Here is a 22,829-nt window from a genome sequence, read left to right on the forward strand (position 1 = left end):
TGGATAAGTTTTAATTTTCACGTGCTCATCGCTAGCCGTCTGTAGCTAGTTGCTTATAGCTAGCCGTCCAATGCCAGCAGAACATTGCAAGCTATCCATTCCTAGCCGTCCATTGTAAACTGTCCATTCCTAGCCTTCCATTGCATGTTGTCCATTCCTAGCCGTCCTTTACAAGCTGTCCATTCATGCCATCCATTGCAAGCTGTCCATTCCCAACCGTCCATTGCAAGCTGCTAACTGCTTGATTTCTAAGAGCATCGACTCCCATCATCGCTAGCAGAATTCACGTTATACAAACCAGCTGTCTGACCATCGTGATTAGAACTCCGTCACCGAGACCAACCCTTGTCTAACTCAACACTCAAGAAGATCCCATAATCTGGTTGGTTACAACTGATCACGTGGGATTCTAGGCTAGAAGTAAAATATAGGAGGGGATGGAGGTAATTGTTTAGGATGGATGGGGAAGTTGGTCAAGACTTTCGGGTAATCAGTGGAAAGCCCCTATTTATACTTATTTTCTAAAACGCCCGGGTCGGGCCACCCTCTCTGTGTAATCCACCTGCTACATCTTTGATTCTTTATATTCTGTGTATATTATTCTGTTATAGCTGTTAACTTCTAAAAGTTCTAAAACAGCCATATTTGTGGGCTTACTATTAGACTAATTCAACGATATCCTTCTTAATTTTAAACTCTCCAAATTATAGATTTAAATTAAAAATATCTAGTTGTTCCGTTTAAAGCTAATTGTTACACTTAGAACAAATTTGTGGCTTATGCTATGTTCACTCCATCAACGTCTGACCAATCCCTCATTACAAGTTCTACATCTGTGACTCAAGACCCCATACACGTGCGACATATAACCAGCAACATGAAACAGTTTTTTTTTAATTCCTGCAAACTGTTACACATAACACACTACACAAACTTACACATATCGCAAATATTCTTCAACGAAAAAAAACTCTCAAATTAACACAAAATTTGACTTTCGTTTGATGTTTGAAAAAGCAATTTATCGCCACTTATAAAAACCAACACACCACGGCCCAGTGAACAGGATCAATATGTACAAGTGTATCTGACATGATGTAGCGAAGCTGCTACACGGTGTGTGCGGGGACCGGCCAGGCCTTGAAACAGATGGCGGGGTTTTAATGAGCCCCGACAAAGCTGAGGGTTACTCACGCGAAATGCTTTGTTCATAATTAAAACATCGCCGTCTGGTTAGGGTTAATGCTGGTTGGAGTTGGGGGCGAGTTAGGAGAACTTTAAAACGCTGTGGACATTTTTGATACACGTCACCGTGGACATTTGTTGCACGCAATTCTGGACATTTGATGCACGTTCTTTTGGACAATCGGTGCATATCATTTCGGAAATTCTCTAAACTAAACTTTCTGGACAATTTCGAAGACATAATATTTGACAATTTAAAAAAACAAAACAACTGTATTCTGGTGACTGCATACAAAACTCATTTAAAGAACACGGAACCCAAAAGTGCACTCGTGAGCAAGAACCCTTGAAGCAGCGCCACCCTTTAGCACCATTTCGACACAAGAGTGGGTCTAGCCTGCCAGATTTTGAGGACCACTGTGTGGCCGAAACAACGTTTTAGACTTGCCGCCATCTGTACACCCAGCATTTGTTTTCTGGTAGTGGAGCGATGGCTTCCAAACTGGTAAGTCAACTCGTTCCTTCTAAACCTTGTCACTGTACAATCGATCCAGTTGTAATCGCCGGCTCTGTTACACGCATTTTTATGTAACGAATACCATGTAGTGTGTTTAGCTTATACCTGGTAGAGGAAGTTTATACTTTTTTTTTTGTGAAATCGACATTTATGTACTGCAGATTTTTCCCTACTGTAACATGGCACACATGTCCCCTTTGTACATGTAAAAGTTTAAATTTCTGTACACATTTTACACCCCTTCTTGACCAAGGCTTGCAATCAGAATGACTCCGTTTTGACTTAGTTGCGAGTATAATAACTTAGTTTTGACTTGGTTGCAATCAAAATGACTTAGTTTAACTGCCATCTGTAGCCGCATTCTAGTGACGTACTGTCGTCTGCCAATTGTTTGACAGCTGGGCTCAACATGATCCCGTAGGATCACGTTACATAGGCGAGATCACGTTCTATGCGGTTACGTTACATGTAGGTGGGATCAAGTTCTTTGCGGTTACGTTACATGTAAGCGAGATCACGATTTGACAAACTGCTGCCCGTTGAGATTTCACCAGTCTTAAGTAAACGTCACTATGTCAGACCCAATATCATCTTCCCTCCTAAAGAAATCTGATCTTTGGGCTCCTGGAAATATCTTGGTTAAGACAGTTATGTAACATGTAATTATACAGTGTTGCTGGTATTTTCACGGTAACATAACCATACAGTGTTTTCACGGTTATACATACTTGTACAGTGTTTCTGGTTTTTATAAACATAATTGTACAGTGTTGTTGGTTTTTATACACATAAGTGTACAGTGTTGTTGGTTTTTATACACATAATTGTACAGTGTTGTTGGTTTTTATACACATAATTGTACAGTGTTTCTGGTTTTTATAAACATAATTGTACAGTGTTGTTGGTTTTTATACACATAAGTGTACAGTGTTGTTGGTTTTTATACACATAATTGTACAGTGTTGTTGGTTTTTTATACACATAATTGTACAGTATTGTTGGGTTTTCAAGCACTTATGTCGATAGCCTACAATAACCACACATAAGAATAATAAAACAAAAGTGGAACAAATATGTATAAACTACACATGGGACCATACACAACTATGTAACAATTAAGCACACATTACACATTAGAATTGATCCTTTAAACGGATTTTTTTCAAACACATAATAGGGAGCAGTGGCGTCGCTAGGTCGGGTGTCACCCTGTGCGGCACCTCATGGTGTCATCCCCCTTTTTTGTTTCTGTAAATATAACGCTCCCCTTCCCCCTAATGATGGCATCTAAAATCGGTTGTTGATACAGCTGAGTGTAGCATTGTTTTCTATATAGTTAGCTGGTTACATCATGTCGTCACCCCCCTCCCTTGTTGTGATCGTCATTATGTACTTAAAATACTTTTTATCTCTAATTAACCACGAATTGAACTGGCAAAAAATGTATTCTATGTATCTTGCCATTTTTTTGTCTTGGTGTCACCCCCTCCTTAATGGTGTCACCCGGTGCGGTCCGTACCCCACGTCCCCGACTCGCGACGCCTCTGATAGGGAGCCAACTTTAGCGCTTGATTTAGTTATGTTCAGTCTATTTCTTATATAACCATGCATGCGATGTGTAGTTCATTGCAAGCTTTAAGATAATAACCATACATTTATATGGCTGAAAAACTCGCATAGTAAACCTAAAATGTCGTCTGTCTTTGGTTACCGTTCCTGCATTATCCCGCAGGGTCCCATAGAGTGAAACTAAATTTGACATATGGGTTTCATTACACAGGGTGTAGTGACTCGAGGCTCTGACGCCGCGTCATGGAAACACATTTATCACAGCAAAAGTTGCTTCGTAATATTTATTTTTGACCCGACGGTAACTCTACACCATCGCTGGAAGTGGTTTTATAGGTGACAGTGATACCTAATAGGGGTCTAGTTCGTTGAGTAATGGTATGGAACAAAACATCCAAGAAACGTTCTACTATATATATATATATATATATATATATATATATATATATATATATATATATATATATATATATATATATTTAATATATATAGATATATATATATATATATTATACACACACACACATATATATATATATATATATATATATATATATATATATATATATATATACATATATGTATATATATTTATGTATACATATTTATGTATATATATATATATATATATATATATATATATATATATATATATATATATATATATATATATATATATATATATATATATGTATATGTATATATAGGCCCATAAATATATACAAAAATAGCCTATATATATACAATATCTTCTTATGTACACATACATACATATATATATGTGTGTTACATAGGTGTACTGTAATGTTACTAGTAGCAATACATAACGAATGAGGTAATGCGTAGGTTCAGAACACTATTAGACGATCGTATACAACAGAACGAGGCTGACGTGAGCTAAGGAAATATAGACCAGGTAGGATTAAAAGACGCCAGGTACGCTAAGTACCAGAGGAAGCTTCGAGCCATGTGCGCTTTTAATCAGACCTAAATGTTGTCTGCTTTGTTTCCTTCAAATTTTCTTTTGTGTTTTAATTTCACGTGCATCTTTAACGGCGTGTAGTAATATTTTCTTTAATTTGTTGACGTCGTAAAACAAAATATCGTTCCCATGAAAACAGAGTCAGTGGTCTAGACGCACCGACTCCTTCTTGATTATCGTCCCTGTTCTAGAACTGACCGGTTGTTTAACCTGACCTTGAACTCTCGAGTTATTTCCCTTGATATCGATGTGTTGGTTGTTTCCCCTGATATACAATGTCTTAAAATATCTCGAGCAATAACAGTGCTGCCGAAATGCAGTTTTCTTTTCTCTCGAAAGCAATAAGCAACTAGCTTTAGTAGGGGGGGGGAGTGTTGAAGGTGGGGAGGGGGGTGGAGGATCTTCTGATTGCATCAATACAGAGTGAGCACATTTGTGGTGGCATTGTTCTCATAGCTCTTCTTGTGAGCCAAACTATTCTCATCACAACATGATGTGAACCCGAAACATTAGCAGCAACTTTTGATGTGAGTGCCATTATGTGCAGCACCCAGCATGGGGTGAAGTTACAAAACAGACAAAACATGCATGATTACATAAGCACTGCAGCATAATATCAGATATATGGGCTATATATATATATATATATATATATATATATATATATATATATATATTGCAAGTATAGTCGTTGGCATGTTTATAGGTTGGGTTGGAGGGTCAATTCCTGCAAGACAAGGTGGTGGTGAATCAAACTGAGTCGTGATCGCTAAATATCGCGTGAGAATAATACAATTGTTATGTTTAAATTTATTTTAAAAACAAAATAAAAAGTTGGGTGCTGCCCCCCCCTTTCTACGACGCCCATGTAACTCAACTGTCTCCAGTAGTAGTGGGTGAGCAGTCGGCGTGCTCCACAAATAGCTCAAGTTGTCAGACCTTGAGCGAGGTTTCAAATGGCTCATCGACAACAGCTGTGGGGTGTTGAAGCTTTCTGCCTCGTCAGCTTTATTTTACTGACTAAAACAGCTCTTATTTCATTATATTGATTACATTATTTACTCATGGTTTCACTCTCAGATCAGTCAACATTTTTTGCCAGAATCTATCTCAAAGATTAACTAGCTGTATACAATGGTCTGGTCACAGTTAATACGTGGATGCTATGGATACGGATTGTACCCTAGCTTTATATAATTTTAGAACCGTAACCTTTTGTTTATTTATAGAACAGTTATTTTAATTGAGTAACAGTTATTCGTGCGCTTGAAGTAAGGTCACGATAATGACCATCGATTATAAAAATAAATACCCTTCTTTATAAAGAAGAAAAAATAAAATATAAAAATAAAAAAATAAAAAGTTAAAACATCAAAAAATAACCGACGTTGTTAAAATAATGCACGCTAATTTAGAAACATATCAAAATAATATCGAGTTAAAGTTTGAATGTATAATAGAAAATTTTAGGTTTCGAAGAAACGAAAATTCAAAACACAATTCGCCCATTCTCAGAGGTTTTCTCGGATAAACCCACGTCAGGAAACATTAAGATTTTTTATCACAAGTAAACGTAACTTATTCCTGGCACCAAATCTCTAAATCTCTCATCGTTAAGGGAGGGGGATGCCTGAATTCACCTGCGATCGTTTATTACCTTCTGAAGGTGAGGCGAGCACGATAATTCCCACACCGGCCGCTCAGATCGAACCTACATTCGCAAACCGGGCAGGCAGATTAGCACGTTTTGAGAATACATTTTTAGCCTACGTCAACAGAATTCTCAATTTTCTTTTTTTTTTTTTGTTGTTGCTTAACTAAAGAAAAACTGTAATTATGCTTTCGTCTTTTTCTGCATAGCCCTTCGCTAATTTGTATTAGTTTTTGGCAAAATGTAGCTGTTTCATAATAGCTAGATTAGGATCGCACTTTCATGGAATAAGGGGTGGGATGGGGGAGAGAAGTGGAGAGTTGGGTGACTCCAACCCCAGCTAGTGCTGACTCCAACCCCAGTTAGTGGTGACTCCACCTCAACTAGTGGTGACTCCACCTCAGTTCGTGCTGACTCCAACCCCAGTTAGTGCTGACTCCAACCCTAGTTCGTACTGCCTCCAACCCCAGTTAGTGGTGACTCCAACCCCAGCTAGTGGTGACTCCAACCCCAGTTAGTGCTGACTCCAACCCCAGTTAATGGTGACTCCGACCCCAGTTAGTGGTGACTCCAACCCCAGTTAATGGTGACTCCGACCCCAGTTAGTGGTGACTCCAACCCCAGTTAATGGTGACTCCGACCCCAGTTAGTGGTGACTCCAACCCCAGTTAATGGTGACTCCAACCCCAGTTAATGGTGACTCCGACCCCAGTTAATGCTGACTCCAACCCCAGTTTGTGATGCCTCCAACCCCAGTTCGTGCTGACTCCAAACCCAGCCTGTGGTGATTCCAACCCCAGTTAGTGCTGACTCCAACCCCAGTTAATGGTGACTCCAGCTAGTGGTGACTCCAACCCCAGTTAGTGGTGAGTCCACCTAAGTTAGTGGTGACTCCAACCTTGGTTAGTGGTGACTCCGACCCCAGTGGTGACTCCAGCCCGGCTATTGATGACTCTATCCCCAGCTAGTGTTGACGAAAGACCCAGCGACTGGCTGCATACATCCCTCAGATCAACTTGTCAACAGCTTGCAGACTGTTCTAACACACACCACATGTGCTTGTCCCGGATAATCGGCGGCCATTTGTACCACATGTGGCTACAAGCGTGGTGTGCTTTACAGCCACACCGACAGAACCATTCATCAACACCGACTGACCCCTACAGCCACACCGACTGACCCCTACAGCCATACCGACTAACCCTTACATCCACACCCTTACCCACAGTCGCATCCACCCCGTCCCATACTACCACATCCACCGAATCATACATCCACACAGACCTAATCATACATCCACACCGACCGACCCCTGCAGCCACACCGACCTACCCCTAGAGCCGCATCGCCACCGACCCCTACCCTCCCACCCTCTGTGACTCAACAATCACTGAGACTCCGACTCCCCCCCCCCTGCAACATCATCGACACAGTGACCCTGTCTGCACCATTGCAACCTTTGTCTGAACGCCCCAGTATCTATGGTACCTTCAGCCTATCTCATCAGTATTTGGAAAACTGTTTCAACTCATTAATTTTTGGCAAGCTTTACTTCCTAAAATAACTGCGCTGCAACAAAAAAAGAAATGCTAATTTTTAACTTGAACTACGAATATATATATATATATATATATATATATATATATATATATATATATATATATATATATATATATATATATATATATATATATATATATATATATATATATATATATATATAAATGCATCAGTACAGAGATGAACTAGACCACCGTCTAGTCCTATGAATCACGCATTCAGACACCTGTTACACAACGAGGCAAAATATTTTAACTGCCTCAATGTCACTGAGTGCGAAACTGAGGTCGACAATTTGTGCTACAGTCAATGTTTTTGTAATGCTGACCATTTTGTACAAGACCTGTTTATAACCTGGTATGGATTAACGTATATAATCCCAGGGATTGGGCCAGTGACGGATTATTGTGCAGGAACCTGCGAAATGGGTGAACTGGGTGGTAACCTGCCAGACAGTCACCTGCGAGACAGTAACCTGCGAGACAGTAACCTGCCAGACAGTCACCTGCCAGACAGTCACCTGTGAGACAGTAACCTGCCAGACAGGTGAACTGGGTTTGAACCAAAGCGTATGGGTGGGGTGGAGGGTGGGGGATGTCAGGACCAGTTAGTTCTTCTGGTTCACATACGTCAGACAGGTGCTGGACCGGAGTGGAAGGGGAGCAGGTCTACCCTGTTAACTGGAGGCAGTTGTCACGCCTACCCTTTTACCTTGTGGTACTGATGACACACCAACCCTGTTACCTGTAGGTACAATTTTCACACCTACCCTGTAACCTGTAGGTACAATTTTTACACCTACCATGTTACCTGTAGGTAGTGATGTTGCACCTACACTACCTATCGTAAATATGTTTGTCACAACAATCGTGTTACCTAGTGGTACTGATGTCACACCTACCCTGTTACCTGGAGGCAGTTGTCACGCCTACCGTGTTACTTGTAGGTAGAAATTTTACACCTATCCTGTTACCTGTAGGTAAAAGTTTGACAACTACTCTGTTACCTAGAGATTGAGATGTCACATACACCCCGTTACCCCGGAGGTAGGTCTATCATACCTACCCCCTACCCCCCCCCCCTCAACAGTTAGTGATAGTGGTGTCATATCTACCCTCTTCCCTGTACCTATAGTCATTTATCAAGTTTAGTTGGCCGAGATCTTCTCCATCTCCCACCCACCCAAGCTCCCCCCCCCCCCTCGTCGTCTCGCCCTCCCTAAAATAGTTTTTTTTTTGTTTCTTCTCTCCGGTTAAAACCAAAAGCGTGGGCGTTAGACCGTTGCATTTCTATAACAGTGACATCGTTTTCTCGAGGCCAGATCTTGGTAGGTGTGTGTCACATTCTCGCCAGTCCACCGGCCTGGCACTGACAGTGTTGTCACCAGCTGTGCCTCTGTCACTCTGTCGCTACTGACACCTACACAACTCGTGTTAGCCTCGACTAGAGCTGAACTCGAGAACCTGTAGTCTGGTTTTCCTGTGGACATTTTTTAGTGTCATTTAACAGTCTTTGTTTTGTGTGAGTACAACAGTAAGCACCATGCTGAGTGTTTAGGATCCCCAAGTAGAAAATCTACTTGCAGTAGAGACAGTTTATTGTTGGACAGCTGTGCTTGACATACCTCTGTAACAGCCACAGACCAGTATTTCTAGTTATGTCTGCAGCTAACGTGTTGACAGCTTTGATACTACTCACAATGGTAAATTTCTAATTACATCTATTTTTAATACATGGATAATCACGTGTGTAGGTCAAGGTTAAGTTTATTTGAGTTATTATACTTTTGTTTCAGAGGTTTGACCTGTTTTGGGAGTCCCATATTAAAAACGTGATATACAAACTAACAAAGCATTCTTGTGCTAAAAAATAAAAGACTATAATTAGATTAAGTTAGGATTTTTCTACTCTTTTTATGATATTTTTATCTTATAGTCTATGTGGAACGGGAGGGTAACAGCTGACATTAGTGATGACATATGACTTCGACATGACATCTGACACAATGACCATGCATCAGGCTAACGACCACTCCACTAGTCCTCCTATTGTTTTGTCGAAGGATTTAAATCGATACAATTAAACCGATAAAACCAACCTTTAACCTAGAAGAGCAGGGGCGATAACCTCAGCTGCTGGTGTCGGTTAACTCCCTTGGGTTGTCATATCTCATTGCCTGCTCATAAATCCGCCAATTGTTTTCAGAGGGGAGATAAACTATGGGGCAGATGCGGTGACATTTGGCGCGGTTCCATTAAGGCACCGTTAGATATCCCAGCATTCTTCATCTTCCACATTATACGCCAGACCAGTCAAGGGAGGTCACTTAACATAACCGGATATTTTCTTAAAGCGCCGTTTTGCAAAATAACACGGTTTATAAATAAATGTTGTGTGGAAAAATTCTGATTCTAAATATACATTTCATTTTATAAAAAGCAGCGAAATTTGTGTCGAAAAATCCGACTTGATTTGTGTATTTATATAAGAATAATCTTCACGGTGTTAGTTTAAAACATGTGATGTTTTATACATAAGCTTTATTAGGAAGTTTATTTCCACGTGTTATGCCTGATCATGTGAACTTAGGTCACTTGCAAGTTGTATGCTCATGTGTTTATTTGCGTTTAAAGCTAGCGCGTGCATTCTGATGACGTCAGCATTTCGCGATTTCCTTGCTGTAAACACTCATACAGCATGCGTGTTGCGGGAGTTTATTTGTTTGATTAGTAACCAGTTTAAGAGTTCGCTTGCTATTTTTAGACACAGTATGAGGGCGCGTTGCATAATAATGAGAAGGGCGTGGCCTATGAGTAGTACAACGCACGTGCTTCACATGCGCGTGCTTGTATCAGTTCTTGCTTGGGGGAGCAGACGCCAGCGTGACATTTTGGTGGGCTTTGTGGCGTGTATAACACGACATTTTAGTGGACTTTGTGGCGTGTATAACACGACATTTTAGTGGACTTTGTGGCGTGTATAACACGACATTTTCTTTAGCTTTCTTGTGGCGTATATAACACGACATTTTCTTTAGCTTTATGGCGTGTATAACACGACATTTTCTATTCGCGAGTAATATCGGCGTTAAAATGGATGAGGAAAAATAGGTAACGAAAGAAAAATAAATCAAGGGGGGGGGGGGAGGGTAATGAGAGACTCCCGCAGGGTTCACCAAAATGGATGCTGGATATTAAATGTTGTAATTTGATATATGGATAAGCCACGGATTAGTTTTTACCTAATCCAGGCGATTGTTCTCCCGTCAGCTCACCTAGGTGTAGATTGCAGTAGGGTGGGTGTAGAATATCTGTTACACGCAATCTTACCTGCATGTCTCGTACAGGTAGAAAACCTGCAACCGTTACTTGTGTGTCATACAGAGTAGGCCTATTTTCATGTTTTAGAACTTGAAAATATTTTTTAAAGTCTAACTTAAATCGACTTTTATTTTTTCTTCGCCTAGCCATTCCTCTCGATAACGCAGAATTATTTTCTGGATCGTATTGACATGAGCTGTAATTTTTATTACAACTATGCACATTTTTTTTTTTTTTTTGCATTTAAAATAAGCATCTTAAGTTCTGAAAAGGCGTTAATTGTAGGTTGATTAGCCCAAATCAAGTAAATTAATTAATCTTTAATAACAAGTAGCACAATTTCGTAGGGCCTACGACTTCTATTGACGCTTTAAAAAAAAACGCCTCAACACAAATAAATAACAGTTACGGAATTCATAAAAGCAGTTTTATTGTAGTGTCTTCATATCTACTGTAGTTAAAGTAAAAAAAATATCACAGAAACCAACAAAAATTAGTCTATCGATTGTAACCGTGTTTACGTATCTAAATGACACTCGCTGTTTGTGTATTTCACTGTGTTAGCATCGGTCTGTGTTGGAATAGATTGGTTTCCTACTGCCTCTTGGGGCTGGTGGTTAGATAAACTCACAGATGTTAGGCTTAGGGCCCTAACCCACATTCCCCACATTCTCGTACCCTCTCAACCTTTAGAGGGCTGCCATGTTTGACCCACTTACATGCCCCGTGACGCGGCAACGATCATGACGTCACAATGGGATCGCGTGTCGCATGTTTGCCTTGTGTTTGAATAAAATATCTTATGGGTATCTTGCAAGTAGCGAATTTTTTTTTCCCTAAGCCAAACAGTGTAGGATTTAGGGGATTAAGCTTGGGCAACCACAAAACAAATAAAGAGTGAAATACCTTCAATAAAATAAGGGGGGTCGGGGGAGGAGGGAGGGACGTAAAATGGTTGAGGCATATAGATCTAGTCTATTGAAGGAAACAATAGGTTATCACCCATCAGCGGTTTCTTTGTAATTTTGAATATATATGAGTGGGAAACTAGACTGGGGGTGGGTTCATAAAGTTTAAAATTAACTTCAAAAGAAGACAAGAACGTCTTACATGCAGAAATGTATTGTTCATAGAAATTAATAATTTAATTTTGATTGTTATTATGATTTTCTGTATTGGATGAACTTATTTAATGCAAGTATGTTACAAAGAAAATTTAACGTCTGTAATAGAACGGTTAAAAATCGAATCAATTGAACCACGAATTACCAGAGTTAAAATAATTTTGGAACGGTACAAGTTGCAAGGTACATTAGTTGCAGTGGGCAAATGTTGCAGGGCACAATAGTTGCAATAGACAAATGTTGTAGGGCACATTAGCTGCAGTGGACAAATGTTTTAGGGGTCACTTTATTTCTTGAAGCATTAGGTCTGCGGCTGATGTAGGGAATAAAGACGTTGTAATAGTTGCGGATTTTAGAGTTTTGGCAGAAGTAAAAAAAAAACAATGCCAGGAAATACGACAGAGGAGCCGACGGTAAGTTGCACAGCAAAATGCGTTGGAAGTATTTTGTGTGTGTATGTACGTGTGTGTGTGGGGGGGGGGGGGGGTAAGTGGCAGTATTGTGTGTGTTTGTGCTTGTGTGCACTTGTGTGTGTGTGTGTGGGGGGTAGTATTTGCCGTGTTTTATTCCAATGTTCACCAAATTTTGTTTTTAGCTTGATGCAAGAATTGAAAACAGTAGGTATGACGTATTAAACGTGTCTTTGCTGGGGGGGGGGGGGGGGGGGGGGGGGGGAAGGGGTTGGGTGAGGGGATGACAAAACCAAGGTTTTGTTGAGATGTGCTCATCTTTGTATGTCAAACGACGTCTGAGGACAACTTTGACTGACTTATGACATCTAATGACACAACTAAGCAACCCTATTTATCACAACTAAATGCTTTGTCATTGGCTTATTGAAATCACGTGTCGTACAGTGGTAGCAAGCCTAGCAATTGGTGATATTCATTTTATTGTTCTAAGCTGTTAGTTTTTTTTTTATATTTTACACACATTTTATGTGAAAACACATGTCGTGGCTGGTTTACAAACAAGTTCATAACCTTTTCGACAGGCTCTGACCTATCTGTTATGTACCATGACCCCCCCCCAATCACTCCACCCCACCCTTGTTCTCACCTGCGTTTATCGCTGTTTCCATCTACACGGAGATGTTTGCGTAACGCGTTCTGCCCTGTTATTATCTGTTTACATCCACACATCACTGACTGACAGGGCACCGGTTGGCTGTCTGTCGTGTAGTGTGTGGTTACCGGCAAGGGAACGCTAGTTACCGCGACAAAAACACTAGTTACCGAGAAACGATGCAAAAAAAAACCTGTTGTGTGTTTTGTAATGACTCCGCGTGATCTTTCCCCCCCCCCCCCTCCCACCTCCTCTCCCACTTCCCATGTTTGCACCGAGGTAATTATTGTCATATTTTATGAAGCTGCCAGTGTTCCTGGAAATAGTGCATAGGATGCACGAGAAACACCACTGGATTGGGTGCACTGGAAATATCGGTCTGCCATAGAAATGTGCTCTACGTAAAGCTATCTACAACAAAACAAAATCCAATTCTTGTACCCATTTGTTCGAGTATCGACAATACTAATACTTGTCTGATCTATGATTAGCTTCATGGTTAGGTTTACGGTCAAAGGTGGTTAGGTTTGTGGATTAGGTTTAGGATTTGAACTATAGTTAAGGTGAGGGCGTCAAACTTGTTTGGGCGTTAAAGTATTGTTATTTAGGGGCGTCAAAAGGTCGGATAACTAAATATATCACCCCCCCCCTTGAAACATTTTGCATTTTTGGTTAGGTGTTATCCCTCTCCCTTACTATTTTAACATGTTAATTTGATAAAAAATTGATTTGACAGTCAATTTAAAAATGTTTCGATTTTGTGTCACCTCCTAAATTTATTGTAAAATATGTGGTAAAGATCTGAGGTAAAGACATGTGGTTGAGGTATGGCCGTAAATTATAGTGGCGATTATAGACCACGTGGTTCACCTGTCAATCACCTGACACGTGACATTCTTTCTCCTCCCCAGACAACCGTGGCAACGACCAGCGACAAGCCGGAGTTGATCGTTAGCTTTAAGGAAGAGGTGAGTGCCCTCCGCTTCTACTACCTCAGTTTTTGTTAGCTTTAAGGAAGAGGTGAGTGCCCTACGCTTCTACTACCTCAGTTTTTGTACACCTTTCCTGCCTCTGTTCTACATCTTGTCTGTACACCTTTCCTGCCTCTATTCTACATCTTGCCTGTACACCTTTCCTGCCTCTATTCTACATCTTGCCTGTACACCTTTCCTGCCTCTATTCTACATCTTGCCTGTACACCTTTCCTGCCTCTATTCTACATCTTGCCTGTACACCTTTCCTGCCTCTATTCTACATCTTGCCTGTACACCTTTCCTGCCTCTATTCTACATCTTGCCTGTACACCTTTCCTGCCTCTATTCTACATCTTGCCTGTACACCTTTCCTGCCTCTATTTTACATCTTGCCTGTACACCTTTCCTGCCTCTGTTCTACATCTTGTCTGTACACTTTTCCTGCCTGTATTCTACATCTTGCCTACCCATGTTGAGTTCTTAGCCTATTCTTCTTCTTTTACTTTTGTCTCTATAAGTTACCCGTTGCTTAGCAACTCATCTTATAAAACAACGCCTGTTCCTTGTTAAATTATATTCTTTGATTTCGTGGCAAATTTGTCTATTTTTAAATTTAATTTTACCACCATTGTGAAAGTAAGATACTTCAAAACTAATTTACCTATCTACACTGTAAATAACTGTACTGCTGTAATCCATTAGTTGGACACTATCCACTACCTTTCATGTTATGTTGTATCCCATTTATTTCATTATGTTGTGTGGTTTAGTATATGTTACATCACGTTATGTGATAACGTTGTCGCGTTGAACCTGAGTCAAACATCACGCCAACAGCTATATTTAATTACACTCAATTACTTTAATTAGAATTTTAGACTTTGTATGCCTCAACACTGACCTCACCTGTGTACTCACTAAACCAAAACCCTCGTCCCCAGGCTCCGTATTTCAACAGGATAGCCGTAGGCGCCACCGAAGAGCAGTACACTGGCTTCGTCGTGGACCTCCTCCGCGAGGTGGCGCGTCTGGCCGACTTCAACTACAAGTTCCGGCCGGTAGCAGACGGCAAGTACGGCGCCCAGCAGGCCCACAGATGGAACGGTGTCATTGGCGAGGTTGTTGACGGGGTAGGTGGAGCAGACAATTAGGTTAATTTCACGTGCAAGTGCTGATGGTCAAGGTCAACTGGAAAAACTTTTCCCAGTTCCAGTTGTTTGTTTTCAATATTGAAATGCTTATATTTGACTAAACAAACACACACACACACACACACACACACACACACACACACACACACACATATATATATATATATATATATATATATATATATATATATATATATATATATATATATATATATATATATATATATATATACATATATATACATATATATTTTCGGGGGGTGGGGTGGGACGGACACTAGTAAAAGTATATGTTTTCTATAAAAGTTCCACATTACATTCAATTTGATAATAACAATCACAATAAACACTTTGAATTGTGTATAACAGTCATTATAATTCTTTTTCAATCTTTAAAACTACGAAATAACTGTTTAAATTTAAATTTAAAAAAAAAAAACCTACTTATTAAATATAAAAAGTGACGACACTCTTCCTTTACCCTCTCCTGTCCACATAATAAGAAAACACAGTCTGACCTTCACCCTATCCGGGAAAGTGACATGAATTATGATCCCCACCTTCGATAAAACACCATTACAAAATACAATTAGCGTCAATAAGTCATTAGTTAAGAACGATTCAATTTTTAATTTTTAATAAAGATACCAAAACAAAGCTTGTCGTGATTCGTTTAAAACTCTCCGATTTGTGTTTTTTATAAAAGATCAACCTGTTTTCCACAGACAGCCCACATTGGGGCCGGCGCCCTAACCGTGACGTCAGAGCGGGAGGAGGTGGTCGACTTCACCAAACCTTTCATGTCCAACAGCGTCAACCTCTTGGTCCAGAAACCCTCCTGGACTGACCTTGGCCTTGGCTACCTCGTCCGTCCTTTCTCAGCAGGTGAGACGTGTTTTAAATACCGGAGTTCTGACCTCTCCCCTCCAGTGTTTCTTTCAGGCATCTCTACCCCCCGTCCCCCCCGTCCCCACCCCGAAACGAAATATTTAGAAATATAATTTATTTAGAAAATATCATAATATACTTTTACCAGTTTCCACCCCCCTGAAAGTTTTAATCCCCCCTCCCCCGGAGAAAAAGTATGAAAGAAACACTGTTCAGCTCCCCTCTCTTGCCCCCTAACACTAATTACCTTACTACCATACGAAAAAAGTATAATTATGTTTGTTATCTCCCTTGCCAGATTACTGGATTATGCTCCTTGTAGCTCTCCTACTTATCGGCATCGTCTTCTTCATCATCGGCAAGTTCAGCCCGTACGAGTGGGGTAACGTAGCAGCAGACCGCGACCCCAGAGGCGCCAAAAACAGCTTCACCCTCAGGAACAGCTACCTCTTCGCCCTCAGCACCATCACCTGGCAAGGTACATGTTTTTGTCACGATTTTTAAAAAAAAACGAACTCAAAACAAGGTTTTAGGGGAAAAAAATGTTTTTGTTTATTTACTGTCGAGTAAGGCAATTAACGTTTTATTTTACACGGTAAAAATTATTGAAAGATAAGTTAACGAAGATTTGGTTATTTCCCTTGAAATTTCTGAATTAAAAAATATGAAGGATTAAAACAGAAGGGAAAGAACTACAGGAGTTTATAAATTTCACATTTTTTTGGAGATTATTGTTTAATAAATGCTACTAAACAAAACAAAAAACGTGAAATCGATGCGTTAGTTTCTTGTTGTTGTGTGTAACCTAATATTTGTTTTTTGTTGTTGTTGAGTAGGCTAATTAATATTTTGTGTGTGTGTATTTGTTTACCGCACACGTTACACACTTGTTAGAATCAGCAGCTGTAGTGTTGTGAGAGTTTGAATCAGCAGCTGTAGTGTTGTTTCTCCCCAAGTCTAATCTAGCTGATGGCGTCTCCCTCTATCGAATCTACTTCTCACCCAGTCTAGCCTCTCTTCCATTCTCTCGATCTAGCCTTCACAACCCAGCCCCATCACCTAATCCTCCTCACCTAATCCTGCCAGCTTAATCCCCCCCCCCCCTGCCTAATCTCTAATCTGACTCTGATCTCCCCCCCAGGGTTCCGAGAAGCGCCCCACTCCCTCTCGGGGCGCATCATGGCAGCCTTCTGGTGGATGTTCGTCCTCTTCAGCCTGATCGCCTACACGGCCAACTTGACCGCTTTCTTCCTGGCCAGGTCAGTCGAAGCTTTGGGGAGTTAACATGGGAGCTTAAAGCTTTGGGGAGATGGGTTAATGTCGGAGCTTAAAGCTTTGGGGAGGTGGGTTAATGTGGGAGCTTAAAGATTTGGGGAGGTGGGTTAATATGGGAGCTTAAAGATTTGGGGAGTTGGGTTAATATATGAGCTCAAAGATTTGGGAAGTTGGGTTAAAATGGGAGCTTAAAGATTTAGGCAATTGAGTTAATTTGGGAGCTAAAAATGAATTGGACACATTTAATTTTCATATAAATATATTGAATATTAACTTAAACGTTTTAAGTAAACCCTTAAAAGTTACACACTGATGAAGTTTTTCTATCAATGCAGGCCGGAGCAGATGCCTCAGCTGCCGTTCAAGACATACGAGGATCTCGTGGCCAACTCTGACCTTCATGTCATGGCCTTGAACTTCGGCTCGACTCAAGTAGGTAATGGGAGGGTGGACCTGGTGGATTCCTTTGGTATATGGAGTTGTGGGGGTGGTGGTGGGGGGAATGGTCAACAGCCACATTGTTTAATACCTTTGTTTTTATTAATTCGTTTGCCCCCCCCCTCCCCCCCCCCCAATGTTCCCTCTAAGATGCGCGGTTGCGCGGCGGCGCAGTAGTTTTGAACCTGCCGCGCAGTCATTTTGTAAAATACGTATATCCTTGTATAAGACTCTTAGAACACCGCGAACACAAAATACGAGTTGCACACTAGCTTTTTCCCCATAGAGGAAATGTTGCCCCCCCCCCCCCCCCTCCGCACAACCACCCCGTAAAAGAAACAAAACGTCTGCAACTGTTAGCACTAAGCTAGCAGGTGATAGCACTTACGTAAAATCTTTATAGAGCTGTGAAAATACTTACAAATGTTGGAGAAAAATGTCCCACGCGTTTTACAGTTCAATATTCTGTTGAGCTGGTTACTAGATTCATTTTCAAAGGGATGGGGGGGGGGGGGGTGTTCATAACATTGTCATATACCGTTGTATAACGTGAAGTTTGTAAGTTGCACGGAGCCGTTGGCCAGTTCTGACGTTAAAATCAGCCCATTAAAATACAATCTCAATACAAGAAAAACTTACATTCGTGTTGATCAGAGCTACAATAGGAAAATATCCCGGGGATATACTGAATGTTTAACATCTACCTGTAAGTAATGCTGATTTGCTTAGTTGATTATTTATTATCTTAATTAGCTCTATTTAATTAATAAGACACTAATTAGAGTTAACGCCTAATTAGTTTTTTATTCTGTTTGCCAGAAACTGCTTTATGGCAGCCACAGCGAGACTCTCAAGAGGCTTTGGTCAAAGATGAATGCTGAGAATTCCTTCGTTTCTTCATACACAGAGGTAATATATAAACACAGAGGTAATATACAGAGGTAATATACAAACACTGAGGTAATATACAGAGGTAATATACAAACACAGAGGTAATATACAAACACAGGTAATATACGAACACAGACGTATTATACAAACACTGAGGTAATATACAAACACTGAGGTAATATGCAAACACAGAGGTAATATACAAACACAGGTTATATACGAACACAGACGTAATATACAAACACTGAGGTAATATACAAACACTGAGGTAATATGCAAACACAGAGGTAATATACAAACACTGAGGTTATATACGAACACTGGGGTAATATGCAAACACAGAGGTAATATACAAACACTGAGGTTAATCACAAACACAGAGGTAATATACAAACTCAGAGGTAATATACAAACACAAATTTTATTCCCTTATTCCTCACGGAGGGGAGGTAACAAATTTAGTACACTTACCGCCCTCAGAGGGGAGGTAACAAAGTATTGAGCGTTAAAACGTTTTAGGAAAACATTAACCTGTCAGAGATATTGACTTTTACACGTCCCTGCTCATTATTCCAACTTTATAAAACAAAAGAAAGATACAAAGAATACTTTACATGACTTAACTAACATAATAACAAATCACCCGTTATTGTGTCCAGGGTGTCGAGAGAGTAAAGAAGTCCAAGGGCAAGTTCGTTATGATGATGGAGTCTGCGAGTGCTGAGTACTACGCCAGGCAGAACTGTGACATCATGGTCTATGGTGACGACCTCTTCCCATCCTCCATGGGCTTCGTCGTGCAGAAGAACTCAGTTTGGAGGTAATTCATCAATCACAGGGGCCATCATCGCATCATTTAGCACTTTAATAGAGGGCGACACCTTCGTCTGTATATATATATATATATATATATATATATATATATATATATATATATATATATATATATATATATATATATATATACATACACACATACATTTATGTATGTGTAAATACCTATCATTACAGGAGGAAGATCAATGAGGCCATGGACAAGTTGAACGAACAAGGGTTTGTGCAACAACTGAAGGACAAGTATTGGCGCCAGGGTGGAGAGTGCAGTGGTTATGATGGTCGAAAATATATGGACAAGGGTCAGTTTGTTATTTCATAAAATAATAAATAAACTTTCATAAAATAAAGTAATTTTATTTCGAAGATAATTTAAAATAATAATTAAAAATTTAAGCCATTTTTTTCCACTATCACCAGTATCTCTTTTAGATTAGCTTTAGACAACCAAGTATTTATTTCCCTTTAACTAGTTAAATTTTTAAAGACATACCATTTTGAGTAATCTCCCATTTTTTAGCCAAATATCTGAGCTCTATGCCCATCTACCCAATCACCCTGAAGGATATGGCTGTGGCCATCTTGTTGCTGTTCCTGGGCTTCATCGCGTCCATGGTGTTCCTTGTGATTGAGATCATCCACTACGCTGTCACCAAGAAGGTGAGTATATGGGTGAGTACCAGATGTCATCTACACACTACACGTATGTACTAGAGTTTTCTCTCCTATAAACATTGCTTAATCCAGGTTTTTTTAATTAACTGACCAAATTTTTATAAAAATATTTTAACCAAATTAATACTGAAAATATTTTCAGGTAACAACATTTTTAAAGCAACAGTCCAACTTATATAAAAAAAAACACAACTTTTCCCTGATGAATATTTAAATTGTGTAGTTAGATACGTTTTAATAATTGAAAGATGACAACTTGTTCTATTAGTTAATTGTTCTATTAATTTTATATTTTAAATTTTTATACTTTTTGGTTCTATTATATGTTATAATGTAATACATTAATGACAAGTAGGACTATTACATCAAGAAGATGTTACTCTAGCTTAAAAGTTTTAAATTTAGAAACTTGAATTACTTGACAGAATATTATACGATACATGCATTGAATTTTGAGGTCCAGTTGTTTTATGTATCAATGTAGATTAAACACTGATACAATTTCCAACAGGGCAAGAAGATTGAGAGACCCAAGATCTTGAAGAACCCACCCAAGATCTTCAGACCCAAGACAAAGGCCGCCAAGGCAGGGCCAACCGATGTAGAGTTGGGAGGTGAAGCTGGGCCGTCCTCCGATGGCCTGGAGAGTGTCCCCCTAGAGGACGCCGAGGATCTGGGGGCCACGAGTGGTGATGAGCTCCAGGGTGAGGATGAAGGGGACAAGAAGGCCTAGGCTCATTTTAACTAATTAGGAATTATTCAAAGTGTTCTAGGATATATTGACATCAAGTTTTACAGGAAAAATGCAGTCTACACTCTAAAGTATGGCCTGTTGACAATAATACAATCTTTTTAAAATGAGATTATCAGACTAATATATAACAAATACTCAATTAGTTATGAATGAATTAATTAGCAATTGTTGCAAAAGTTTAGATTATTTTTACATAAATAAATAATTAAATAGATTTGGTCATGCAAGTGTACCAGTCGCGCACATATAGATTTAATTTAATTTAATCTCTTCATACATTAAACTCTAACTATTTATGGAATGTAGTTTAGATTTGTCATTAGTGTGAAATGTGAATCTTTAATGTGATTGGTTACAGGTTTTGTGAATGTCAGGATGAATATAAATAATTTCTACTTATTTTTAATTCATTTTTTTTATCACTGGGATGCGAATTTTCAAAGAGTTTTTTTTTAGTCCAGATAGTAACTCTATATTCTACTTTTTAAATAAATTCATTTTGTTATTCTGTTTTACATCTGATACTACCATTTGTTTCTTTAAAAGTTTTTTTTGCTAATTTTTTGTTTTTCATTTACTCTTGTCTAAATCTCATTCCATTTTATGTTTGACATTTACAGTGATCAAAGCATTTATTTTAATTCATTTTTATGTTCATATCAGAATCATTCTTTTTGACCTGAAGATATTTATCTGTATTAGTCCATTACTTCAATGTTTAATGGCATTAGCTTGCTGTCAACTATTTATTTCGCCATGTATTTTAATTTACACAGAATCTAGTTGTTTTGTTTTTCTAACAAATTTAGTCACTTGCACCTGATCCCTCAACACTTTAGACTTTTCTAAAGATTTTTATCTTACAAGTTTTTCACTTGCACATAAAAGTCAAACTAGCTCTGTGTGGATTGTTTCCCCTTCAGTGCTCAAGTAGTAAATTATAAGTCATGGGCAATAACAACAGCAACATATATTTTTATATCAAGTGGAAAACATTTCATTTAAGTAGATCCAAGTCAACTAAAAGCATATTAACATACATTTAACACACAAATATGGACGATAAGTTTGCTAGTGTCTAGCTAATTTACAATGTACATTCATTTACTCCACTTAAAAAAAATAATTGCCCAAAGCAATAATTTTGCAGCTAATGATTTTTAAAAGTTTTAGAACATGAATTTAGATCCTTTGAAATCCTACAGGGAAAGTACATGGCATAATTAATCAGTATTTTAAAATATTAACTACCTTATTTGAAAATGTACGCTGAAAGTTGAGAAGTTTGTTTGCTAATCTTAACAAAACCCTGGTGAACATGTAAAATATTTTTAAGCTTTTTTTTTCTGCTGATAAAGAACTCATCTCTGTGATCTTTTAGAAATGTGATAAACAGAAGGAGATTAAAAACTATAACTTCACAATTGTACCAGATGATTACATGTTTATATCGAGGCTAAAGCCTATTATATATTTTATAATTAATAGAATTTTAAGTGTCCATATATTTTAAGTTTATATAAGGACTATGAGTTTACATTATGCACTAAGATTTGACTTGAGATAGCTGGGATTGCTTTTATGTGTTTCTATAAGTTAAAAATTGCACTGCTATCCTTTCTTTATTGTTTGTAGTTGGCTAATTGTATTTCAGAATTGTAAACATTCTGTATATCCTTCGGTGCCTTAATAAAGCAATGGCATTTTGTATACTGATTGTTGTGATGTGTTATATTTTAAATACTCACTGGTGTGTTTCTATGTGATGTGGTCCTGCTACATTTTGTATACTGTGTTATGTCTCAATTTAATGTGGTAATCTAACAAACTACGGTGACATTTTGTACACTTACTGTAATATCTCTTTTTAATGAGGCACTGTTACATTTTGTATACTGACTCTTTGTAGTGTGTCTTTATTTAATGTGGACAAATTTATAAAGTTAATCTAAATTCATCTTAGCTTCAAAGAGAAA

General features: G+C 38.9%; 1 protein-coding gene across 3 annotated transcripts in view; it reads left to right on the top strand.

The window, feature by feature from the left end:
- Nucleotides 1–22,569, top strand: part of LOC131958437 (glutamate receptor 3) — a 54,561-nt gene extending 31,992 nt beyond the window's left edge. The window contains exons 1-12 of one of the 3 annotated variants that reach the window (XM_059323475.1): nucleotides 1,469–1,690; nucleotides 13,885–13,941; nucleotides 14,889–15,077; nucleotides 15,824–15,983; nucleotides 16,285–16,464; nucleotides 17,128–17,245; nucleotides 17,597–17,693; nucleotides 18,519–18,608; nucleotides 19,250–19,410; nucleotides 19,602–19,726; nucleotides 19,945–20,084; nucleotides 20,611–22,569. In XM_059323475.1, coding sequence (XP_059179458.1) covers nucleotides 1,676–1,690; nucleotides 13,885–13,941; nucleotides 14,889–15,077; nucleotides 15,824–15,983; nucleotides 16,285–16,464; nucleotides 17,128–17,245; nucleotides 17,597–17,693; nucleotides 18,519–18,608; nucleotides 19,250–19,410; nucleotides 19,602–19,726; nucleotides 19,945–20,084; nucleotides 20,611–20,832 — 1,554 coding nt within the window. In that variant the 5' untranslated portion in view covers nucleotides 1,469–1,675 and the 3' untranslated portion in view covers nucleotides 20,833–22,569. Of the gene's footprint in view, nucleotides 1–1,468; nucleotides 1,691–9,008; nucleotides 9,167–13,884; nucleotides 13,942–14,888; nucleotides 15,078–15,823; nucleotides 15,984–16,284; nucleotides 16,465–17,127; nucleotides 17,246–17,596; nucleotides 17,694–18,518; nucleotides 18,609–19,249; nucleotides 19,411–19,601; nucleotides 19,727–19,944; nucleotides 20,085–20,610 lie in introns of those variants that run through there. The other 2 variants (XM_059323473.1, XM_059323476.1) reach the window with 2 other exon arrangements.
- The last annotated feature ends 260 nt before the right edge of the window (nucleotides 22,570–22,829 follow it).

The sequence above is a fragment of the Physella acuta genome, unplaced genomic scaffold (assembly GCF_028476545.2).
Source record: "Physella acuta isolate Inbredline_101_S28 unplaced genomic scaffold, ASM2847654v3 ptg001328l, whole genome shotgun sequence".
Lineage (NCBI taxonomy): Eukaryota > Metazoa > Mollusca > Gastropoda > Physidae > Physella > Physella acuta.